This window comes from Nanorana parkeri, unplaced genomic scaffold (genome assembly GCF_000935625.1).
Source record: "Nanorana parkeri isolate BGI_ZX_2015 unplaced genomic scaffold, ASM93562v1 scaffold2090, whole genome shotgun sequence".
In the NCBI taxonomy this organism is placed as follows: Eukaryota; Metazoa; Chordata; class Amphibia; order Anura; family Dicroglossidae; genus Nanorana; species Nanorana parkeri.
Window position 1 is genome coordinate 166485 of NW_017308358.1, and position 19311 is coordinate 185795.

General features: G+C 42.6%; 1 protein-coding gene across 6 annotated transcripts in view; it reads left to right on the top strand.

The window, feature by feature from the left end:
* Window positions 1-19311, top strand: part of MPRIP (myosin phosphatase Rho interacting protein) — a 133229-nt gene that overhangs the window by 106105 nt on the left and 7813 nt on the right. For all 6 annotated transcript variants that reach the window (XM_018572631.1, XM_018572633.1, XM_018572636.1 and 3 more), the window contains 3 exons: window positions 3573-4140; window positions 4719-4835; window positions 18234-18381. In XM_018572631.1, coding sequence (XP_018428133.1) covers window positions 3573-4140; window positions 4719-4835; window positions 18234-18381 — 833 coding nt within the window. The remainder of the gene's footprint in view (window positions 1-3572; window positions 4141-4718; window positions 4836-18233; window positions 18382-19311) is intronic.

A 19311-nucleotide genomic window follows, 5' to 3' on the forward strand; every position in this document is an offset into this window, starting at 1 on the left:
GTGCTTTGAGCAGTTATTTTGTGTGGTCTGTTACTAGTTCAGTGGTTGCCATGAGTTACTGCACATCATGTGACAAAAAAATACATTTAAAATACAACACTAAGCTACCTGGGCTGTTCATGAAGCATGGCAACTGTTCCACAGCCGGAAATACCATAGAGTCGGCCTTTTGATTTGGAGTCAGATCCAGAGAGGCCCCTGTGTATAACTGCGGTGTTTTCTCATGTGACTGTAGAGTGCCACCTCCGTGTCATCAGTGACTACAGGAGCGGGCAGTACTGGAACCAGGGAACACAAAGGGGGTGTGTATATAAAGTAAATTAGTGACACCGATCAGGTTGCGTATCATCTAGCAAAGTCTATAAGACAGTATTTCTGTGTATTTGCAACCCCTGAGCCTGAAATTCTGGGCAGTAAAAGGAGACAGATTTTCACAGTGCTGATTCAGCACTGTAGATGAAACGGAGGATATTCACTCCAAACAAGTGAACAGTTAAAACGGGCCCCCTTCTATACATTGAGATCTTTCTTTTATGTGGCTCCATGCCTGAAATGCATACTAGAGCTGCATTAGCTACTGAACAGAGTGTTACCAGGGCCCAGCGTTGGGATTTTTTACTAGGATAGACATTAGCCTATTAACCTACCAGCAAAGTCTTTGGAGTGTGGGAGGAAGGTGGCGTGCCGATACATGGCCGGGATTTGCACTGGGGACCCAAGTACTGCAAGACATGTGCTTACCATTAAGCCTAATACTGTGCCGCCTTCCAGACACACAATTAAAGCACCCAAATGGGATAAACATTCAAGTCACACATTAGTTAGGCCGTGGCTCTGAGGCAGTTTAAATGCAGCATTTTTACTTTTGTAAACTGTTTTTTCTTTTTTATAGACCAGCTCCAGACATTTTATTTTTGCATAGCATAGTGGAAGGTTTGAAACTCTGGTTTGGTTTTAGTCCCCATCTGTCTCCCACTTGGGTAGATTCCCTTCATTTCCTGTCCCAGTGACAACCTCTCACACAGGGGTGTCACCTTTTAAGCAGTTTCTTCTTCCTCTATGAGAGTGCTGCACACTAAAAGGGATGGTGGGTGTGCAGGGTTTCTTCTGTAGAACATAAGTAGGTAGGGGTCTGCCATAAATCATCTTAGTCCTTGTCCGGGAGGAAATGGTGTTTCTCTCCACTAAAGTGGGATTTTATTTTAGTTCTGTAGAATTCACACTGTTATTGCTGATTCCAGGTGCCCTGCGTTCTAACGTGTATCACTCGAGCAAAATGGCTGCCACCACTGTGCTTCACAAGTATTGTTTTAAAGAGAACTGGTTACAGCTGGGCTTATGCTGAATGCTTAGTTTATTTGAACTCTGCATGCTTTCTTCTAACAGGTTTATGTTTGCTTCCTTTGCATCATATTCTGACTCTTCAGCTTGAGAGCCGGGGGGAGAGTTCAAGTTAAGAGCAAAGTCATGCTAACAATTCTGTAGCTGGTGACCAACACACAGACTCCGAGATCCATTTCCTCTACCCCTTAGACATCTCCTTTCAAGTAGTAGAATTGATTGTTTGCCCAAATATCTGTCACTTCCCTGCCAATCGCTTGAGCTCTTGGTGTCGGCATCAGGTTGTGCGTAACAGGATGAGACACCAGAGCCCTGTAATTTTTTACAGGCAGTCCCCGAGTTAGGAACATCCGAGTTACGTACGACTCCTGCTTACGAACGAAGTCCCAGGCTCTTCCACTAGTTGTAATGCTGCCGTGCTCGCGCCCACGTTCGTAGTACCGTACCTCCTGTACATTACAGGAAGTTGTAAGGCATGCAGACAAGGAGTGTGCCTGGTTCATAGTACTGTACCTCCTGTACATTACAGGAAGTTGTCAGACGTACAGACGAGGAGTGCCCGCCGCCTCTTCCAGGTCTGGTACTGTACATTACAGGAAGTTGTCCAAACATCTGTCCAAGTTGCATTTAAAGTAGAACCCCATGCAAAGTTTTTTTAGTTTTGGTTAGTATGGCGTGGGGTTAGAGCCACTGTGAGGACAGCAAAACAAATGTTACAGGGGGTCAACCCTTCCCTATGCTATCCAAAACGAAAGTTTTTTTGGCTGGAGTTACACCTAAAAAATGTACCTGTTCCAACTTACATACAAATTCAACCTAAGAACAAACCTACAGTCCCTATCTTGTTCGTAACCCAAGGACTGCATGTACCTCCGATGTACCGGGCTCTGTTATCTGACATTGCTGGGCACTCTTAGGAGCTGGGTCGGTGGTATGCGAGCAGTAGACAGGACAAGCCTCTGTTACACCTTGGAATCTCAAGCTGATAAATAATCCAATAAAACAGACTGAAGACAAAAAGGGACAAATGTAAATCTTTTAAAAGCAAATCTGCGCAATTATCATGTCAGATTGAATATTTAGACTCTCACTTAAGCTCGGCTGTGGTTGGTTGTCTTTAAGGGAGAGCAGACTATCTATTACAATACTGAAGAATGTCTCCTCGGAATGTATGGGCCTGTATGCACTTGTTGCTTGTATGAATTTATGTTCTGCTGGCATGGCGGTGGCTTACCCCTTCTGCCATTGTCTCTCCCTCACACCGACTGTCCAAGACAACTGCTACCAACACCATCATCAGACCGGGCAATTATAATGTTATTCCTATGCATACATTTCTCTCATCTGTCTCCTCTCAAAAAAAGGCGATGGCTTATTGGTAAGGGAGTTGCAAAGAGCTGTGAGGAGAGACTAAGCCCTGTAGTCAGGTGAACAGATTTATTCCTCTCTTCTCTCCCACCAGGGACCTTCTCAGGATTCTTGTTTCGCATGCTTTTTTTTTTTCTTGCCATTTCACCTCCTTAAAAGGGAAGTTTATACTTTGACTTTCCAGAAAATCAAAAATTGACTTAGGGCTTGTTCACATGTCCGTTAAGCTGTGTTTCTTTGCACACCACCACACGTATAGTGTGAATCGGTCACACAAAACAACTGTTCACACCTTACATGTGCAGAAAAACACAGCTCAACAGGCATGGTGTGTAAACAACCCCTAACATTCAGCTATGCTATGTGAAAAAGTTTCCTTTTGCCTTCCGCATGAGCTTTCTAAGTTACAACATTGACTATTGCTAGTAGGTGACCCTACTAGTGGGGAAATAACTGGTGGCACCATAAGAAAATTTGTAGGAGAGCTCATTTTTAGGTGTTTACTTTTGGTGGCATTTCCTCACGTGCTGCCCTTTTGTGTGGACCTATCTGAAACCCAGTGTTGTGAAGTTATGGACTCAGAGATTTCCCCTTCAGTGTAATGTCAACCATGCATGGGAATCCTTCTCTCTTGCAGCTGCTGATCTCCTGCAATTCCCAGCATGCCCTCTGTATCATCTGCTGGAACGTTGTAGTTCCTCTTAGTAGTTTTCATCCTCAATTCCTGTAATATAATGAGTATGATATGTTCTATCTCTGGAAGTCTGCTGCAAGTCTCCTGCACTATCTGGCATCTCCTAGGGTTAACCTTTTGTTGAGTAGTAACTGTCTACTTACACCATTTCTTTTTTTTTTTATTGTAGTTCTCTGCCAGAGGAGAAGACTAAGGCTCCATCTTCATTCGTCTCCAGTTCCATGCAGAGCGATAAGCAAGACTCTGAGCACTCAGATGCTGATGGGGAGCAAAAGAGAAGCCGGGCAAGGGAACGCAGGAGAGAAGGACGCTCGAAAACCTTCGACTGGGCTGAATTCCGACCCATCCAGCAAGCACTGGCTCAGGAAAGGGCGCAGGCGGCCGAAGCCTTGAAGTCTGTATCTTGTTATGACACCATGGACTCAAAGAACGACCTAGTGGAGCTTGAAAGAGAGAGGGCTCGGAGAAGGGAAGAACGCAGGAAGAGGTTCGAAAGCTCAGATTCCATGGAGGAACCCTCAGGAGAAGAAAGCTCTCGCATGGAGGTGGACAAGGGACCGGCATGGTCAGATTCCGTTGACGGTCGACCAAATGTCCAAGTGGAAATCGAGCACCGTTGGCAGCAGGTGGAAACAACCCCGCTGCGAGAGGAGAAACAGATACCCATCGCTCCCCTGCCAGTGAGCCCTTCTAAAAAATACCCGGTGGAAGATATCACCGTCCTCTTGGAAAGACAGGTAACGGCCAATGGTATCATGGTGGTTGTAGCACTCAAGTAACTTTTTCCTGGGCATAAACAATAAGATTTTTAATGCTGGATTGCAATTTTTCATTTTCCTTACACAAATACAATCAAAATCTCCTGCTCATAATTCATTTTCTAGATCATTAGACCATTTAGTATAGGCATGACCCAAATTTACCCCAGACCGCCCTCTCTTCAGCATGCCCCAGCATTGTTGTTGTTTTTTTCCAATAATTATAAAAGAAAAACCAAATGTATGACTCCCTCTTACATCATTTCTAGGCTTGTACATTTCTTATGGGGAAAGCTGTTAAGAAGGATCTGCAGGCCCCCAGAACTATATCTCCCAAGAGCGCTTTTCCTACACACAATGTGTATGCATTTGGCGTGGGATGAGGATAGATGGAGTTCTGTAATCTTAAGGAGGGTTGACAACACCAGCCATAAAAACTGCCCATCAGATGAAACTGTAGTTGTTAAGAAGGCATTGTAAAAATTTAGGGAGCATATAATCGGTGTGTTGGTTCATAAATATCTGATGCTTGTTACTTCTGTTTTTTCCCCATTCAGCTGGAGCAGTCTCGTAAGGAAGTGTCCGATCTCCTGGCGGAAAACCTCCTCTTGCAGCATCGGCTAAAGGAGGCTTTGGTGCAGCACCAACACGCCCCTGACGGATACATTTTACAGGTACCGGTTACATCTCTGTCCTTACCCATAATCCTGTTCGCTGTCAGAGTGACATCGCTCTTTGCAGTGAGCAGGTCCAACATAGTGTTAGAATAGTATAACATAGTGCATAAATAGCGTAATTTGCATGCTACATACATATCTTTAGGGTGGCATTCAGTTTGCTTATTCTCCCCCAAAAATAATAAACTTTGGATAGAAAATGACGGCGAGTTATGCCGATATAGCTTGTGGCAGATGGTCCATACCACGGCGTTACAGGGGAGCAGTAGTTCTAGCAAGTGTACAGTCACAGCCAAAAGTATTGATACCGCTTTATAAATCAAATCAATAATTTACAGTTAGAAACTAACAGAAGAAAATAGCGTTCACCATTCTTTATTCCACAGTCCATTCTTTTGCTATATGACTCAACATTCTAAACAATAAAACAAATGAAAAGGCCATGGACGTAATTTTTGGTACACCTCACCTAATATTTTGTAGCACATCTTTTGGAAGCAATGACTGCAAGTGTCTTCTGTAGCTTCTTCTCCAAGGTTTGATGGGTTCCTTTTCCAAGCTGTGAGTTTCAGCTCTTTCCATAAATATTCTGATGCATTCAGGCCAGAACTGATGACAGGCCACTATAAAAACAGTCCAGTGTTTGCTTTTCAACCATTCTTGGGTTCCCTTGGATGTATGTTTTGGGTCTTTACCTATTACATATGAATGATCCGGAGCTTTTTTTCTAATATTGGACATTATCTGTCACTCCAGAATTCCTGGATGATCTTTTGACTTCAAAGTTCCCTGCACAGAATCTAGGCACCCGGAGCCAAAGGCAGCAAAGCAACCCCATAAAGTTTTGGCTCTTCCTCAGTGGTGATGATAATCTTCTCTTGTATAGTGAGGTTTCCTTCTGGGAACATAAAGTTGCTGTGACTTATCAATGTCATCTCTTCAGTCCATTGCATAGTTCCAGGAGGACTGTGGCTTGTCAATTTTTTCTGTTTTTTTTCCATATCTGCCTTTCAGAAGCAAAGCTTTCATGGGTCTTCTAAAGATGTTGTGACTTGATATTGTTGTACCTTGATCTTGGTGGTCAGCTAAGATCTGTTACAAAGTTGTTTCCCCTGGTTCTTTCTATACCATCTAGATTATCATTCTTTTCAATCTCCTATCCATTTTCCACTTTTGTCCACATCCAGAGAGGTTGGCTATTGGCCCATGGACCTCAAACAGCTTCATATTATTAGGAACCAGAGTCACGGGGACATGAAGCTCTTTGGAGATGGGTTTTTTTTTTTTTAGCCTTTACCTGTACCATGTGTGTCTATTCCCTTCCCCCTCTCCTTTTTCTTTCCATTTTCCTTTCCTGCTTTTCTTTTGCTTGTCTGTGTTCCCTGTGCTGAACACAATGACAGAAAACACCCGAGTGACTAATTTTCTCTATTCAAGTAAGCCGAGTGACTCATTATGAGTTTGAGGGCACCTGTAAAACGAATTAAAGTGAATGGTCTGCTTGGAAGATCACTACAATCCAATATTTTAACTTTTCGGAGATGCCAATAATTCTGTCCCTTCAAATTTCATTTGTTTTACTATTTACAAAGAAGAAGCCAAGTCATAAAGCAAAAGCAAAGTGTCTGCTGTATGGACTACGGGATAAACAATGGAGACGTTCTTTTATTTGTGTAAATTTTGAAAATATTTCATGGCAATTCAAATGTAGTGAAGCCACGCCCTACTTGTAAATGCAGACAGTGTGGAGTGGTGACGGAATCCAGAGGGATAGAGGTACAAGACCTTAGAGTGGTACCAGGGATATACAAGTTATTTTATGGCAAATTGGGATGCTAAAGGGAGAAAGTGGAGAGGTGTCAATACTTTTGGCCTTGACTGTACATTTTCAGCATTTTAAAATGTACCTGTTGCCTACGGTAAGCGATGGCAGCCACTTTGTATGTTGGAGGTGTGCTGGATAAAGCTGACCATACACCTATAGATTTTCTATGGTCAGATGGAAAAAGTGCAACAGATTCCTCCATCTATGCTAAACTGTGTGGATGGAGGAATCTCCCACTGGGCCAAGCTTCAGTCGGCCCCGCTGGCTCTCAAAATACCCGAACAATGCCTGCATCCAATCAGATTGTTCAGGTATTTGGACAGCCAGTGGGGCCGTCTAGTAAGACACTGAAGCTCGGCCCAGTGGAAGATTCCTCCATCCACACAGTTTAGCATAGATGGAGGAATCTGTTGCACTTTTTCCATCTGACCATAGAAACTCTGCAGATAATCTATATGTGTATGGTTAGTTTAAGAGTCATTGCAAACTCTGTTGATGCAACTGAGATTAATTATAAAAGGGTTTTGCCTCAGTTGTGATACAAGTGTAAAAGATAAAGAGCGCCAAGTGTAGCATCAAAAAGTTCTGCGCTTGTAAAATCCACTTTTATATGAAGTGTAACAGGCAGCAGTGTGCTTTGAGGTTCTCCGATGGGGAGTTTACAAACTCGGAACTTCTTTTGACTCCTCACTTGGTACCTCTGCATCATTTACTCTTCAGTCTATGATGAGGTAACTCGGTGTACCGTGCACTCTGGTTGTGGAAAGGTTGAAGTTTAATCCAGCAAACAAATTTGCTGCCTTCGCTTTTACAGGTAGCAGGATTCCTAAAGTGGCCAAACCTTTGCCAGCTCCCCAATTTTCCATTTTGTATGTGGTGTTTGGAAGCTTGCCAACATTGTCTTAATGGTATTTACTGCTTGTTTGTAGAACTTCAAACTCTAGACAGATTCAGTTTGTGTTCTTGTCCAGCTATAGGCAAGCTGCATGCCACTGCCTAGGCCTTCGTACATTTCATGTTATCTTGACGTAGATTTAAAACATGTAGAAGGTGATTTTGCTTTCTCTAGGATTTTTTTTTTTTCCTTTGCATCAAACCTAAAAAAAAACACCCAATCTTTTATTTCTCTTCTCTGAAAGCCTATAATTAGGGTGAACGGGTCTTCTCACTAACACATCTTGGTGGCTATGCTGCATGGTGTCATTTTTAGCATGGTGTACATCTAATATTTCACTGAGTGTCACATCTGTGGGCTTTTCCTACCATCGTTTAAAAAAAAAAAGGTTTCAGCAGTTCAGGCTAAATTCTCCGGCTTCTGGCTCTGCTCTGGTCCGTCTCTTCCGATTTAATTCCTTTATGTCTGCATGCTTTGTTGTAACTTTATCGCACGTCCGCAGCGCTGTATTATGCTGCTATTTGTGTTCGTTTTGTTTTATTTTCCTATTTTGCTGCATTTATTTATATTGTTCTTTTATCTTTTTTTATTAACTGTTTTTGTGTGATTAATCTTTTTGCATACAGTAGAAACTCTTCTAACCGAAATTTAAATAAAAACTATTTTGTGTTTTCCGCTCCTCGCATGCTCTCTAGGAGGACCTTTTACTTCCTTTTAGCCTCATCCTAGTGTTTGATTTTGCCAACAAATTGTTTTGTTTTGGAAAACAATATTGAACAATGATGTCTCTGCTCTGCTCCCGCCTCCCTTTGCTCTTTGTCACTGGTTGTCCTTAGATTTTAGATTTATTTTTCACTCCCTTCCTGTAGATTCTTCAGTTTTTTCTTTCTTTTTTTTTACCCTATCCTTTGTTTTCCTACAAAACAATCTCCAGATGATTTGAAACCAGCCTCCAAATTTGATGCCTCGATCTGAGAAATTAGGCAGCAGCTATAAGAGACAAGAAGTTTTAATATAGTCCATCTTGTCCAGAGGTGTGACACTCAGCCGTGACAAATGAGAGTGTTACTAATGTTAGTGTTTAATCAATTTCTTTAAGAATGAGTTGGCAGATCCCTCTTCGGAAGCTTGGCAGAGGCTCCATAAAGTCAACGAGGACCTTCAGACTGAACTGGAGGCACAATGTAAACGTCAGGAGGTGCTTAGCCATCAGATACAAGGCCTCAAGCATAGCTACGGTGAAGCGAAAGACACCATCCGGCACCACGAGGCTGAAATCTTGAGCTTGCAGGCCCGACTCAACAGTGCATCAGCTGAGCTATCCATAAAAGAGCAAGCTTTGGCAAAACTGAAAGGAGATTTGAAACTGGAGAAGGAGAAGGTGGAAGAAATGCAAGAAGAGTGGAAGAACAATGAGGTTGCACTTGGTTTCCAGCTTAAAGATAGCCAGCAAAAGTTGAAAGAAGTAGAGTCTTCGCTTTTGGAGAAATGTCAGAAACTTCGGGAACTTGAAATGGAGCAAGCTTTGAAGAAAGACTATCAAAAAGAGTCCCAGAGGCTGCAAGACAAACTTGCAGGTCTACAGGCTCAGCTGGAAACCAGTGAAGAAGCTCGTATGCTTATCGAAGAACGGCTGCAGGTGAATTACGAGGAACTGCTTGGCAGTTATGAAAAAGAAAAGCAGCAATTAATACTTAGCCTGAAAGAGACAGAAGATCGGCTAGAAGAGTATGAGAATAAGTTGCAGGAGAAGGAACAGCTGATGGAGGTTTTGCAGAAAGAGAAGCTGAATGCCAATACAGAGGCCAGCATTTTCGTTCACCACCTTGAAGAACAGTTGGCAGAAAGAGAGTGTACTGTTCACAGGCTTGAAGAAAACATCAAAGAGCTAGAGAGGGAACGGGACCAGCTTAAGTCCGCTTGTGAAGAAATGTCTCATCAGTTAGTTTTTTCTAATGTTTCAGGCTTAGAAACCAGGCTCACACTACAAGAGACGGAATGCAACCAGCTGAGAAATTTACTGGACGACTCAACAACAGAGCTTTTAAAGGTCCAAGAGTGTCTCAGGACGAAGGATGAAGAATTGCACAATTTCCGTGAGGCACATCGGAAGGTCTTGGAGAAGAAAGACCAAGATATTAATGAAGCACTTATTAAAATGGCAGCTTTGGGGAGCAGCTTGGAAGAAACGGAATCAAAACTCCAAGCCAAGGAAGAAACCTTGAAAACATTTTACCATTTGAATTCCGAGCCTCAAGCAAAAGAAATAGAGAATGTTTACATTCAGTTGGAATCTGCAAAGCGACGTATTGCTGAGCTGGAGCAGAGTTTTCAGGTTGAAGGTGGAGATGTATTTGGGGAAGTGGCAAGAAGAGACAGTGTTACGGAAGTTGGGCAAGAGGGGCTGCAGTCCAAAATATTCCAAGTGGACCAGAATGTGTGCTTAGAAAAAGAACAAGACATAGGAGCCAAAAGACAAAGGATACGTTTCTCTAGCATCCAGTGCCAGAAGTACGCTCATGCTGACTGTTCTGAGAAGACTTGGACAAGTAGCACATCCTCTGACGCGAGCCAGGAACAATCTGTTTCTGAAGAAAGCACGCCTGAGGTTTCCTCACAGTACCAGCCTTCTGTGGCTAGTGATATGGAAAGCTTTATGTCCGTCATCCGCTCTCTAGAGACCAAACTTTACGTAACAGAGGAAAAACTGAAGGATGTTACCCTCCAACTGGAAGATAACAGTGATCATCAAGAGACCTTATTGGGTCTTCACAATCAATGGGCAAAGGCTGAAGCCAGCCTTAAGCAACAACTCCAGTCTAGTATTACTCAGGTTAATTCAATGACTATGCAGATAGAAGAATTGGAGAGGGAGAAACGGATTAGGTGCCACCTCGAAAAAGCAAGAGAATGTTTTTGCTGTTTGGAGGCATGTCGGAATATGCTTAAAGAACTCCATAATGTAGATACTGTACAGTTAAACTCTTCCACGTTGTGCAGCCTTCGGACATCTTTGTCAAACACCATACATTCTTTAGAACAAAGTTTAACGAGCCATTCATTAGAAATTGGGTGTTCAGATGTTACCTGTGATGATGGCAGTTCCCCCATGGAAAAGCCTTGTGAAGATCTTGCTCAAAGGGTTTTAGAAAGGATTAATTTCCAAGAAAAGTTAATATGCAAAATGGCAGATTCCCTTAAAAATATGTCCGAGTCAGACCAGTCTGTGCATGACTCCGTGCACAATGCTGAAAAGGCTTCCAACATTCACCTGGTTGAAATGTTTGCTGAAAAAGTGAAGCTAGAGAGAGATTTTTGGGATAGGGTAGATCAACTCGGAAGACTTATTGTGGGCAATACACAACAAATGGCTCCTGAGGAGCCTGCATCGAGTTCACATTCCCATTCGAATTTGCTCCAAGTCCTGGCCGATAATACAGTACTAAAAGCTGAGCTTAACTTGGCCATTCGTAAGGCAAAGGCATACTGTGAGTGCATGAGTGCAAAAGAACCTGGTCTTCAAGAAGCCAAGATTGAACTCCATGTTGTCCCTGAATCATGCAGCTCCACCATCTCAGACCTATCTTTTCAGGAAGAGCTTTCGCACCATTTAATGGAACATGCAGAACAATTGAGGAGAATTTCCTCTGCCCTAATGTCTATGCCACAGGCTGATTTTGAAGTAGCAGTGAAGAACCTCATGCAGGCTACCGAGCAGCTATCTAGTTGGGTTCAGACTTGTGACTTGCCACCGGTTCTTGTACAGGATGCTGTTGTACAAGCTCAGCTGTGTTACATTGCCTGTAAAACACGCCTTGAATATGAAAGGGAGGCCACAAGTAGCAGGGTGGCTCTGTGTCAGGTTCATTCAGAAGCCTTGGCCAAAGTTCATCAAGAGTACCAAGAAATTCTGCAGAAAAAGGACAGCGAACTGTCAGAAGTCTTACAAAGAGAGAGGGCCCTGTCTGACACTGTAACCGCTCAAGCCATGGAGACGGAGAGATTGATAGAAAATACTGAAGCTAAATTCAAAGATTCCTTGTCACAGCTTGACAGCAGTTACAAGGAGGAGATCCAGAACCTCATGAAAAGGTGGACAGAAAGGGAGAGTCTCCTGAAAGCAGAGCATGCTGAGATAGCAACTAAACTACAGGCTTCCGAGCAAGAGATGGAAAAAGTAGAGAGATTTCACAGAGATCAGTTAAGAAAAGTAGAACAGCAGTTCCAAGACCAGATTCACGAGCTCCAGGTTATCCACCAGAAGGAAATAAGAGCTATGGAGGAACAATATACCCGTAGTATCGACCAGCTGCAGGATACACTGGAAAGTTATCAGAGAGATCACCTATATCCACAGTCACCTGAAGACTCTACTTTGCTCGGTACTGGAGTTGAAGGCACGCCAAGCCACGCGGACTCTGTGAAGATTCTTCGAGGGCGCGTTCTAGAGCTGGAGGCTCAGATGAACACGATGCGGGAAGAGCTCCAGAGGGAACATCCTGAAGAAAACATGGCTTCAATAAAAGAGAAATACCAGGCTGACTTTGAAAATTTGAAGGTCCTGACCAAGTACATTACTATCTTATTCTTCCTTTGTACATCTACTTTCTGTTAGCTTTGACATGTGACTTCTAGTACGTATGGGGGTTTTTTTCTAATCGGTAGCAAATATTCGGGGAAAGATGCTCCCTTACCCCAAAAAAATATAGAATATTTGACTACCATTTGAGTATATTTCCAGGCATTATTCTGTCTTTTGTATCCTATATAGCCAAAAGACCCGATACATGCCCAGAATATACAGACACTAAATGGGGACGATTTATTAATGCAGTTGGGTCTTAGATCAGCCGCTCAAATGCGCCTCTTGGGTGCAATACGTTAGAATTAGTCTCTGGGTCTATTTTCTTCCAAAGCGACAGTCTTGTGTGACCATCCACAGATATGTTTATTTTCATTTTATTTATATTGTCTTCTAGTAGCTCTTCATAGACAGTTATCTGTGACTTAAGCTGGCCATACACCTAGAGATTTTCGATCGGAAACTTTCCTCGCTGCCAAGAACCCTTGTTCGATTCTAGCTCAAATAGCCCATCAAGCACATGCCAACGTCGATTTCGGTAATCGTTCTTTAGCACTACCAACTCACTGAATTCTGTCGATCGACGTAACGGATTTTCGTTTGCGCATACGTTCTTGCTGCGCTTTTTTTTTTTGTACGAAAACGCCACTAATCCATAGTTTCTTTTTTTTTTTTTTTTTCAAATCCAATAAAAAATAAATAATTATCCAGCCTTCTCGATCGGGGGATTTCGAGCGGAATTACAGTAAAAAAAAATCAACTGTTCAATTATCGTTTGAAAGACCATTCGTGGACGATTTCTGAATGAAAATCGGAGAGTGTATAGGCACCTTTATTTAGTAAACTAATAGAGGACAAATAATAAATAAATTACCAAAAAAAGCAACAGGTGATTTTTTTTTTTTTTTTAGGTTCTTTTACAGCAGTGGTTCTTAACCTGTGTAACCTCAGGACCCACATTTGTCCTCGGTCATTAAGTCACAACCCAAGTCACATAGTTACATAGTATTTGAGGTTGAATAAAGACATTAGTCCATCAAGTCCAACCTATTAGGATCTCATTCTAGGAGTACCCGTACCCCTGTATATTACGGTCGCACAGCAGTGTGGGCTGCTGTGCTGTGATGGAGCTCCATCCATATGTGCATTGCTTGTACAGTTCCCATGCACACCCTGTAGAGTTGCTGGGAGCCAGAATGTGATGTCACTTCAGTCCAGGCACCTTTGCAGGACATGCGAGAGAGCTATAAGCAATGCACGTATGGATGGAGCTCCCTCGTGGCCATACCCCCCAACCCACCTCACCTCAAGAAGACACTCTGCGCCAGGGAGCATATTTTGAATGGATGCTCAGCGCGAGAGGGATTTGAGGGAAAAGTACATAAGTGTACATTGTCACTTTTATTTTGAAGACCGATTTATATAATATTCCAGGTTAGGTAATTCTGTAAAAATTCACCTTTTTTCCATATAAAGCCAATTTTCCCATTACTAATTTAAAATTCCTTTTTGTAGCGAGCTGCTTGCATGTTTTTTTACATTTTGACTTTTTTTTTTGTCACAACCACTGTGCGGTTTCAGAAAAACCTCACAAGCTCTCCTGATATGAAAATAAAAACAAGTCCATCGAGTTCGACCTACGACCCAATGACTGACTTTTGTGCACCCAATTCTCTTACTTGATAAGTCTTGGTTAGAAGCTGTGTGCAGATTTTTGTTCTTAATGATTGATTTCACAGAATAATCTATCCCTTTAGAGGAGGCATAGACGGTTGTTTTCTCACGTAGGACAATTCAGAGTACATTTCAGGAGGAGAGAGAATGTAGACCCTTCCTGTGTTGGAAAGCATTAATGAACTCACATCAGATATCCGGAGAGTGTGATGAGAGTATATATCTCCAAATGTTTCATACACAATGGAAGGTTCGGTCCCTCGCTGATTTCTCAGACGTGACACAGGCAGTGATCTGTCCGGTCACACATTTGACACATTCTTTTGGCCCCGGTCACCTAATGGGCATCACATGTGATATTGATGGGTCCTGACAGTTGGGCAGTCATGTATGCCTTATGAGTCATTTTTGTGACAGTTACCCAAAACTTTAATATTTTTGACTAGACTTTCACATTTTTTATTTGCTTTCAAGCTTTGATCATTGTCTTTTATATCGAAGATTTTTCATCATTTCCTCTAGTGGTCATCTCTGTAAGTGGGATTGTAATTTGTTGAATGCTGATGTAAGCTTGGTTGGCCTCACAGGGTGCCTCTTGGTTTTCAGTCAAGTCGTAGTTTACCCCGAGGCTTTCGGTGAGATATAAAAGCAGTGAAGCACAGTCATTAATTTCCGGAAGAAGCACATGAACACTGACTGGTAGAATCATTCACATTAAGCTTCTACCATTTAAATTAATATTTAAAAGGAACAAGGTTCTAATCCTCATTAATAGTAAGGATTGTCCGTTTAAATGGCCTTCATAGAGCAATATAAATGTTCGTATGAAGAATATGATTCTGCCGATTGTTAGAGCAATTTTTCTCAGCCTTTTAGCGCAGAGGAACCCTTGAAATAATTTAAAGTGTCAAGGAACCCGGCTAAAAATGATTTATATCTACAACTCATGGTAAATTTCTGTCATCAGTAAGGTGTAGCTATAATAATAAATAGAAAATGTGTTGTACTTGATGAAACCCCACTGTAGAAGTAAAATTAATAATGACAAAAAAAAGACACTGGAAATTGTAGTGTTGCTTTACATTGTGGTCATTAGAAGGTTTCCCTTATGTCGGTGGAGAGGGGCCACACTACTCTGTTGGTTAAGGGAGAGAGGTGGTGGTCGGCGCAAAGGGACCCCTTGGGCGCGGCGGTCGTGGGGCGCAAAGGGACCCCCTTGGGCACGGCAGTCGTGGGGCGCAAAGGGGACCCCCTTGGGCACGGCGGTCGTGGGGCGCAAAGGGGACCCCCCTTGGGCACGGCGGCCCCACTTACAGACCGCTAAAAAGATCACTGGCGTCAGTATAGAAAAGGTTGGGGCTCCACTAGTCCCATCTCATTGGCTCTGCCAGGTGACAGTACCAGAACTATGCAGGCAGTGTCAGGCCTGCATACAACTACTTGAGGAACTCTGGCCTTCCATGCACCCTTGGTTGATGATCTTTGATGTCCTGTTAACAATATTTTTGCTCCTAAAGCTTCATGCAAAATGCATGAAAAGGTCAGTGGCGCCATTATAGTCAGTGGCGCCATTATAGTCAGTGGCCCCATTATAGTCAGTGGCCCCATTATAGTCAGTGGCGCCATCCTTATCTCTGCCTTTTCTTCATGCAGTTCCAGTGGCAACTTACTATAAAGATCCCAATCTTGCTGTACATTTTGTATGCATTTTAACAACTCTTTACCTAGATGTGCACGGGACCTAAGATTTGGCTGTTCTCTAAATACGTCTGCTAGTGTATGACCATTATTTTTTCCCCACACAGGATGGATGTGCACATTTCTAATATAAACAATACTTAGCAGGCCCTCACTGACATATTAGACCTCATGCTCTGTGATCCACCATTTCTGCCTATTCAATTTGTCCCCATGCTTGTTAAATATTTTGGAAGCCAAGCAGTTAATTTCCATTTCCATGAAACCATTACCAGCTCCGCAAGCCGGATCCCAGAGCCAAGACTTGGTTTATGTTTTCCGTCTCCCCAGACTCCATCAGCTGGTTTTTATCTTTGAAATCTTGGTTTTGTTCTACGGAAAAATAATCGTGACGTCACTAATGCACTTTACGACCCGGGCCGTGCGGTGACTCAGACTGTCTGGGAAGATGTGGGGATGCACTTGCCAGAATGTTCAGTTCGGAGTAAAAAAAACAACAAAAAAAACCCCCCAAGAATCCCACTTGTTCAGTCATAAGTAGAAGAGCCGATTCTTCCCGGGCGGCGTAGCTGTAATTGGGTTTATCAAAGCAGATTTTGTTGTGGATACTGAAGCTGAACATGACTAGATATTCCTGGTAATTATCAGCCTTTCATCACACCGGGCTGAAAACTCGGCAACTCTCCGATCTGCCTTTCTTGATGGACAATTTTTATGGTTTCTAGGATATAATAAAATGAGGAATTTAAGTATTGAAGCCTTCCGGTGTTCTAGGCTGCAGCTGAATGACGAGGACATTTTTTAGGGGTTTTTCTGGTCCTTTATGGAGTAACATGGTGATCAATTTTTCTGACTGAAAGTTTGGGTAAAATAAAAATACATTCAGTACATCTCTGCAATACATATACATTTCAACAGGTGCTGTTTCTTTTAAAAAAGGCTACAAGTTTTATAACCATTCCTTTTGATCTGCCAGAATCCAATGAGCTCCTAACTTCCTGTATCGAGTTGACTACTTGGCCTCTGCTGCAATGAAATCCCAAGCAGTGTTGTCAGCCCTTCCCAGTTCACCTCTGCTGGATTACAGAACAACTGTCCCTTATGTTACTGAGATGAGAGAGGAGACATTGTTGTGTAGTCCAGCAGGGGATAACTGGATTACAGAACACCTGTCTCGTATGTTATGGAGATAATATGTTCTGTAGTCCAGCAGGGGAGAACTAGACAGGGCTAATGACCACACTGCTTGAGTTTTCAGTACAGCATAGGCAGGGTTGTCGGCTCAAATAGGAAGCTAGGAGCTCACTGGGTTTCCATTCAGATCAATGTTTATTTTTCTGTAGCCTTTTAAAGAGATAATGTGGGGAAATGTGAATGTATTCCAGAGATTTTACATATTTGTTTTTCCCACACATACACTATTTATAAATCGGTGAATGTTTTATTCAATGAACATTCTCTGTTGGCGAATCAATCCTTGTCCTTTAAAACACACAAGCTTGGAAGGATTACCTGCATAGAATGTTTGTTTGTCACATTTGCTGCTTTATAAATGTGCCTCTAAGTTTTCCGTACCAGCGATATCAAACCAGAGCTTTTCCTTTAGATTTCGTGCCTGCAACCTTGCAAGAGGTGATGAAGGGGGCGGAGCATTTCCCACTGACTTCCACATCAAGATGAAACAGAGATTGTAAAGTCCGACATTTGTACAAAGTAATAATCAACAGGCAGGAAGAGCCTCAGTCTCCTATCGCTGTGTAGTGATTATCAGGAAAAGGATGCGATAATGTCAGGCTCCGCCCCCCACTGTACTGGACCAGTAGGGCTTCCACGGCCCAGTTTCTCACCATGACCCATTCTGTACTACGAAGAGCCTTTTCCTTCTGCTAATTAGGCGGAAGTGTTGTGTGTCTTTAATGTAATCCACTTGCAGATTGAAGTCATTCTCCTGATAGCTTGATAGGGTTTATCTTGGCAGTCAAAACTTCTGTTCTTAAGTCGCCCATAGATTCTAGATGTGCGGTCACAAACACGAGCAATCACATTAGCTGTTTGTTTTGACGCTTATAAAGGCAGACGTCTCAAAAATAAAGGTTTCATGACCTGTGCAAACCCTATTCCTCCTGATAAGCCTTGGGATAGTGGTGTCAGCAAGCAACCCACAGGCATTAGTCATTATCAGAGGGATGCTTTCATGGAGCACCCATCCCATGGAAGACATAAAGGGCTTGTTTTGCATATTGCAAGTCCTCCTTGGCTCCGAAGATATGTCGGTCATATTTAAACTATGAGAAGCTTTTCTTTAGACTGAAGTTCTTTAAATAATGTACTGGTTACTTTTCCTCTTGGGGTCTCCAGGGTTTTGATCTTCTCTTTGGAGGTCCAGATTCCATCACTGTACTAGGCCTATTACAGGGGTGTCACAATTTAGCAGTTATGAGGATATCTTACTGATTTTGTCTGGGATTTAAAGTTGCAGTTTTGTTATAAAGTCCACCCAAAGCTGTAATATGGTGCTTGGGTGGACACGGCTTTTCACAATCCGTAAACCTTTAGTTATCCAGTCACGTGCTGCCAGATAGGTTTATTTCTGTGGCTTCCTCAGGAAGTTCTCCTTCCTTCCATCTCTTCTTTTTGTTCCTCCCTCCTCTATCTAGGACTAGTAGTTTTTTCTCAGCTGCTCCGTAGCATTTTTTTTCATAAAAGGTACTTCGTCTGCAGGCCACATGTGAACGAGGCTTTGCCGCCATGGAAGAGACCCACCTGAAGAAGATTGAGGACCTCCAGAGACAACACCACCGGGAGCTGGAGAAGCTGCGAGATGAGAAGGACCGTTTGTTGGCAGAAGAGACTGCAGCCACCATCTCAGGTACGTGGATATTGGATGCCGTAATGTAGCAGCAGATAAGTCTAAAGGCGCAGCGATTGAGACATTTTGAGTTCAAACTTGGCAAAGATAAAATGTAAATTTCATTGCACACCACTCCAATGAGAATTCCATGATTGTCGTACCTTTTACAAGTAAACTGACACGCAAGGTATAAAATGTCAGTCTATGGTGACTATGGGTCTTTATTGGCCTTGAAAGTTGTAGCGGACCTTTACCCCCTTTGACTAAAAGTCACATCAGCATACAGCTCTGCATGCCGATATGAAATCATCTTACATTCATTAGTTAAACAAACATATTTTAATTTTACTTACAATCTTTTTTACTACTTCCTGGTCCTATTTGGCACATATGATGTAATCGTGCCCAAGCATTGCATCCTGGGAAGGTTACATCAGCAGAGCATTGCTGGGAAATCTCATCTGTAATCTCATGAGATCTCAGGGAAAGGCATTTTCCTCCTCTGAGATGATGTGCTTGGTCACATGTCCTAGTCACATGTGCCAGAGTTCCAGGAAGTAAAGGGAGCTATATTAATCTGCCCTTTGTAAAAATGGCCGCTGTGAGAAGAATGGGGAGAAAAAAAAATAAGGAATGTAAAGAATAAAAAGCTGGCAATTATCTATAAGTATGTGTTTGTAGATTGTCATTACTAAACATCTCTAAAGGTGTGTTTGTTGATATAGGTAAAGCTCTTTAAAGTGTATCTAAACACAAGAACAAAATGGTCATACATTGCAGGTGACCAGTCTTTTAGATTTGTTTTGTTGCATTTGTTTACCTAATTTCAGGCTCCCCCCCCCCTTATTTTTACCTGATGATCCTGCCAGTAACATATTTCCTGTCCAAGGGTGGCAACGCTCACTCACTGTACTGAATCTGTGGAAGAGTAACATTTTTACTCAGGGA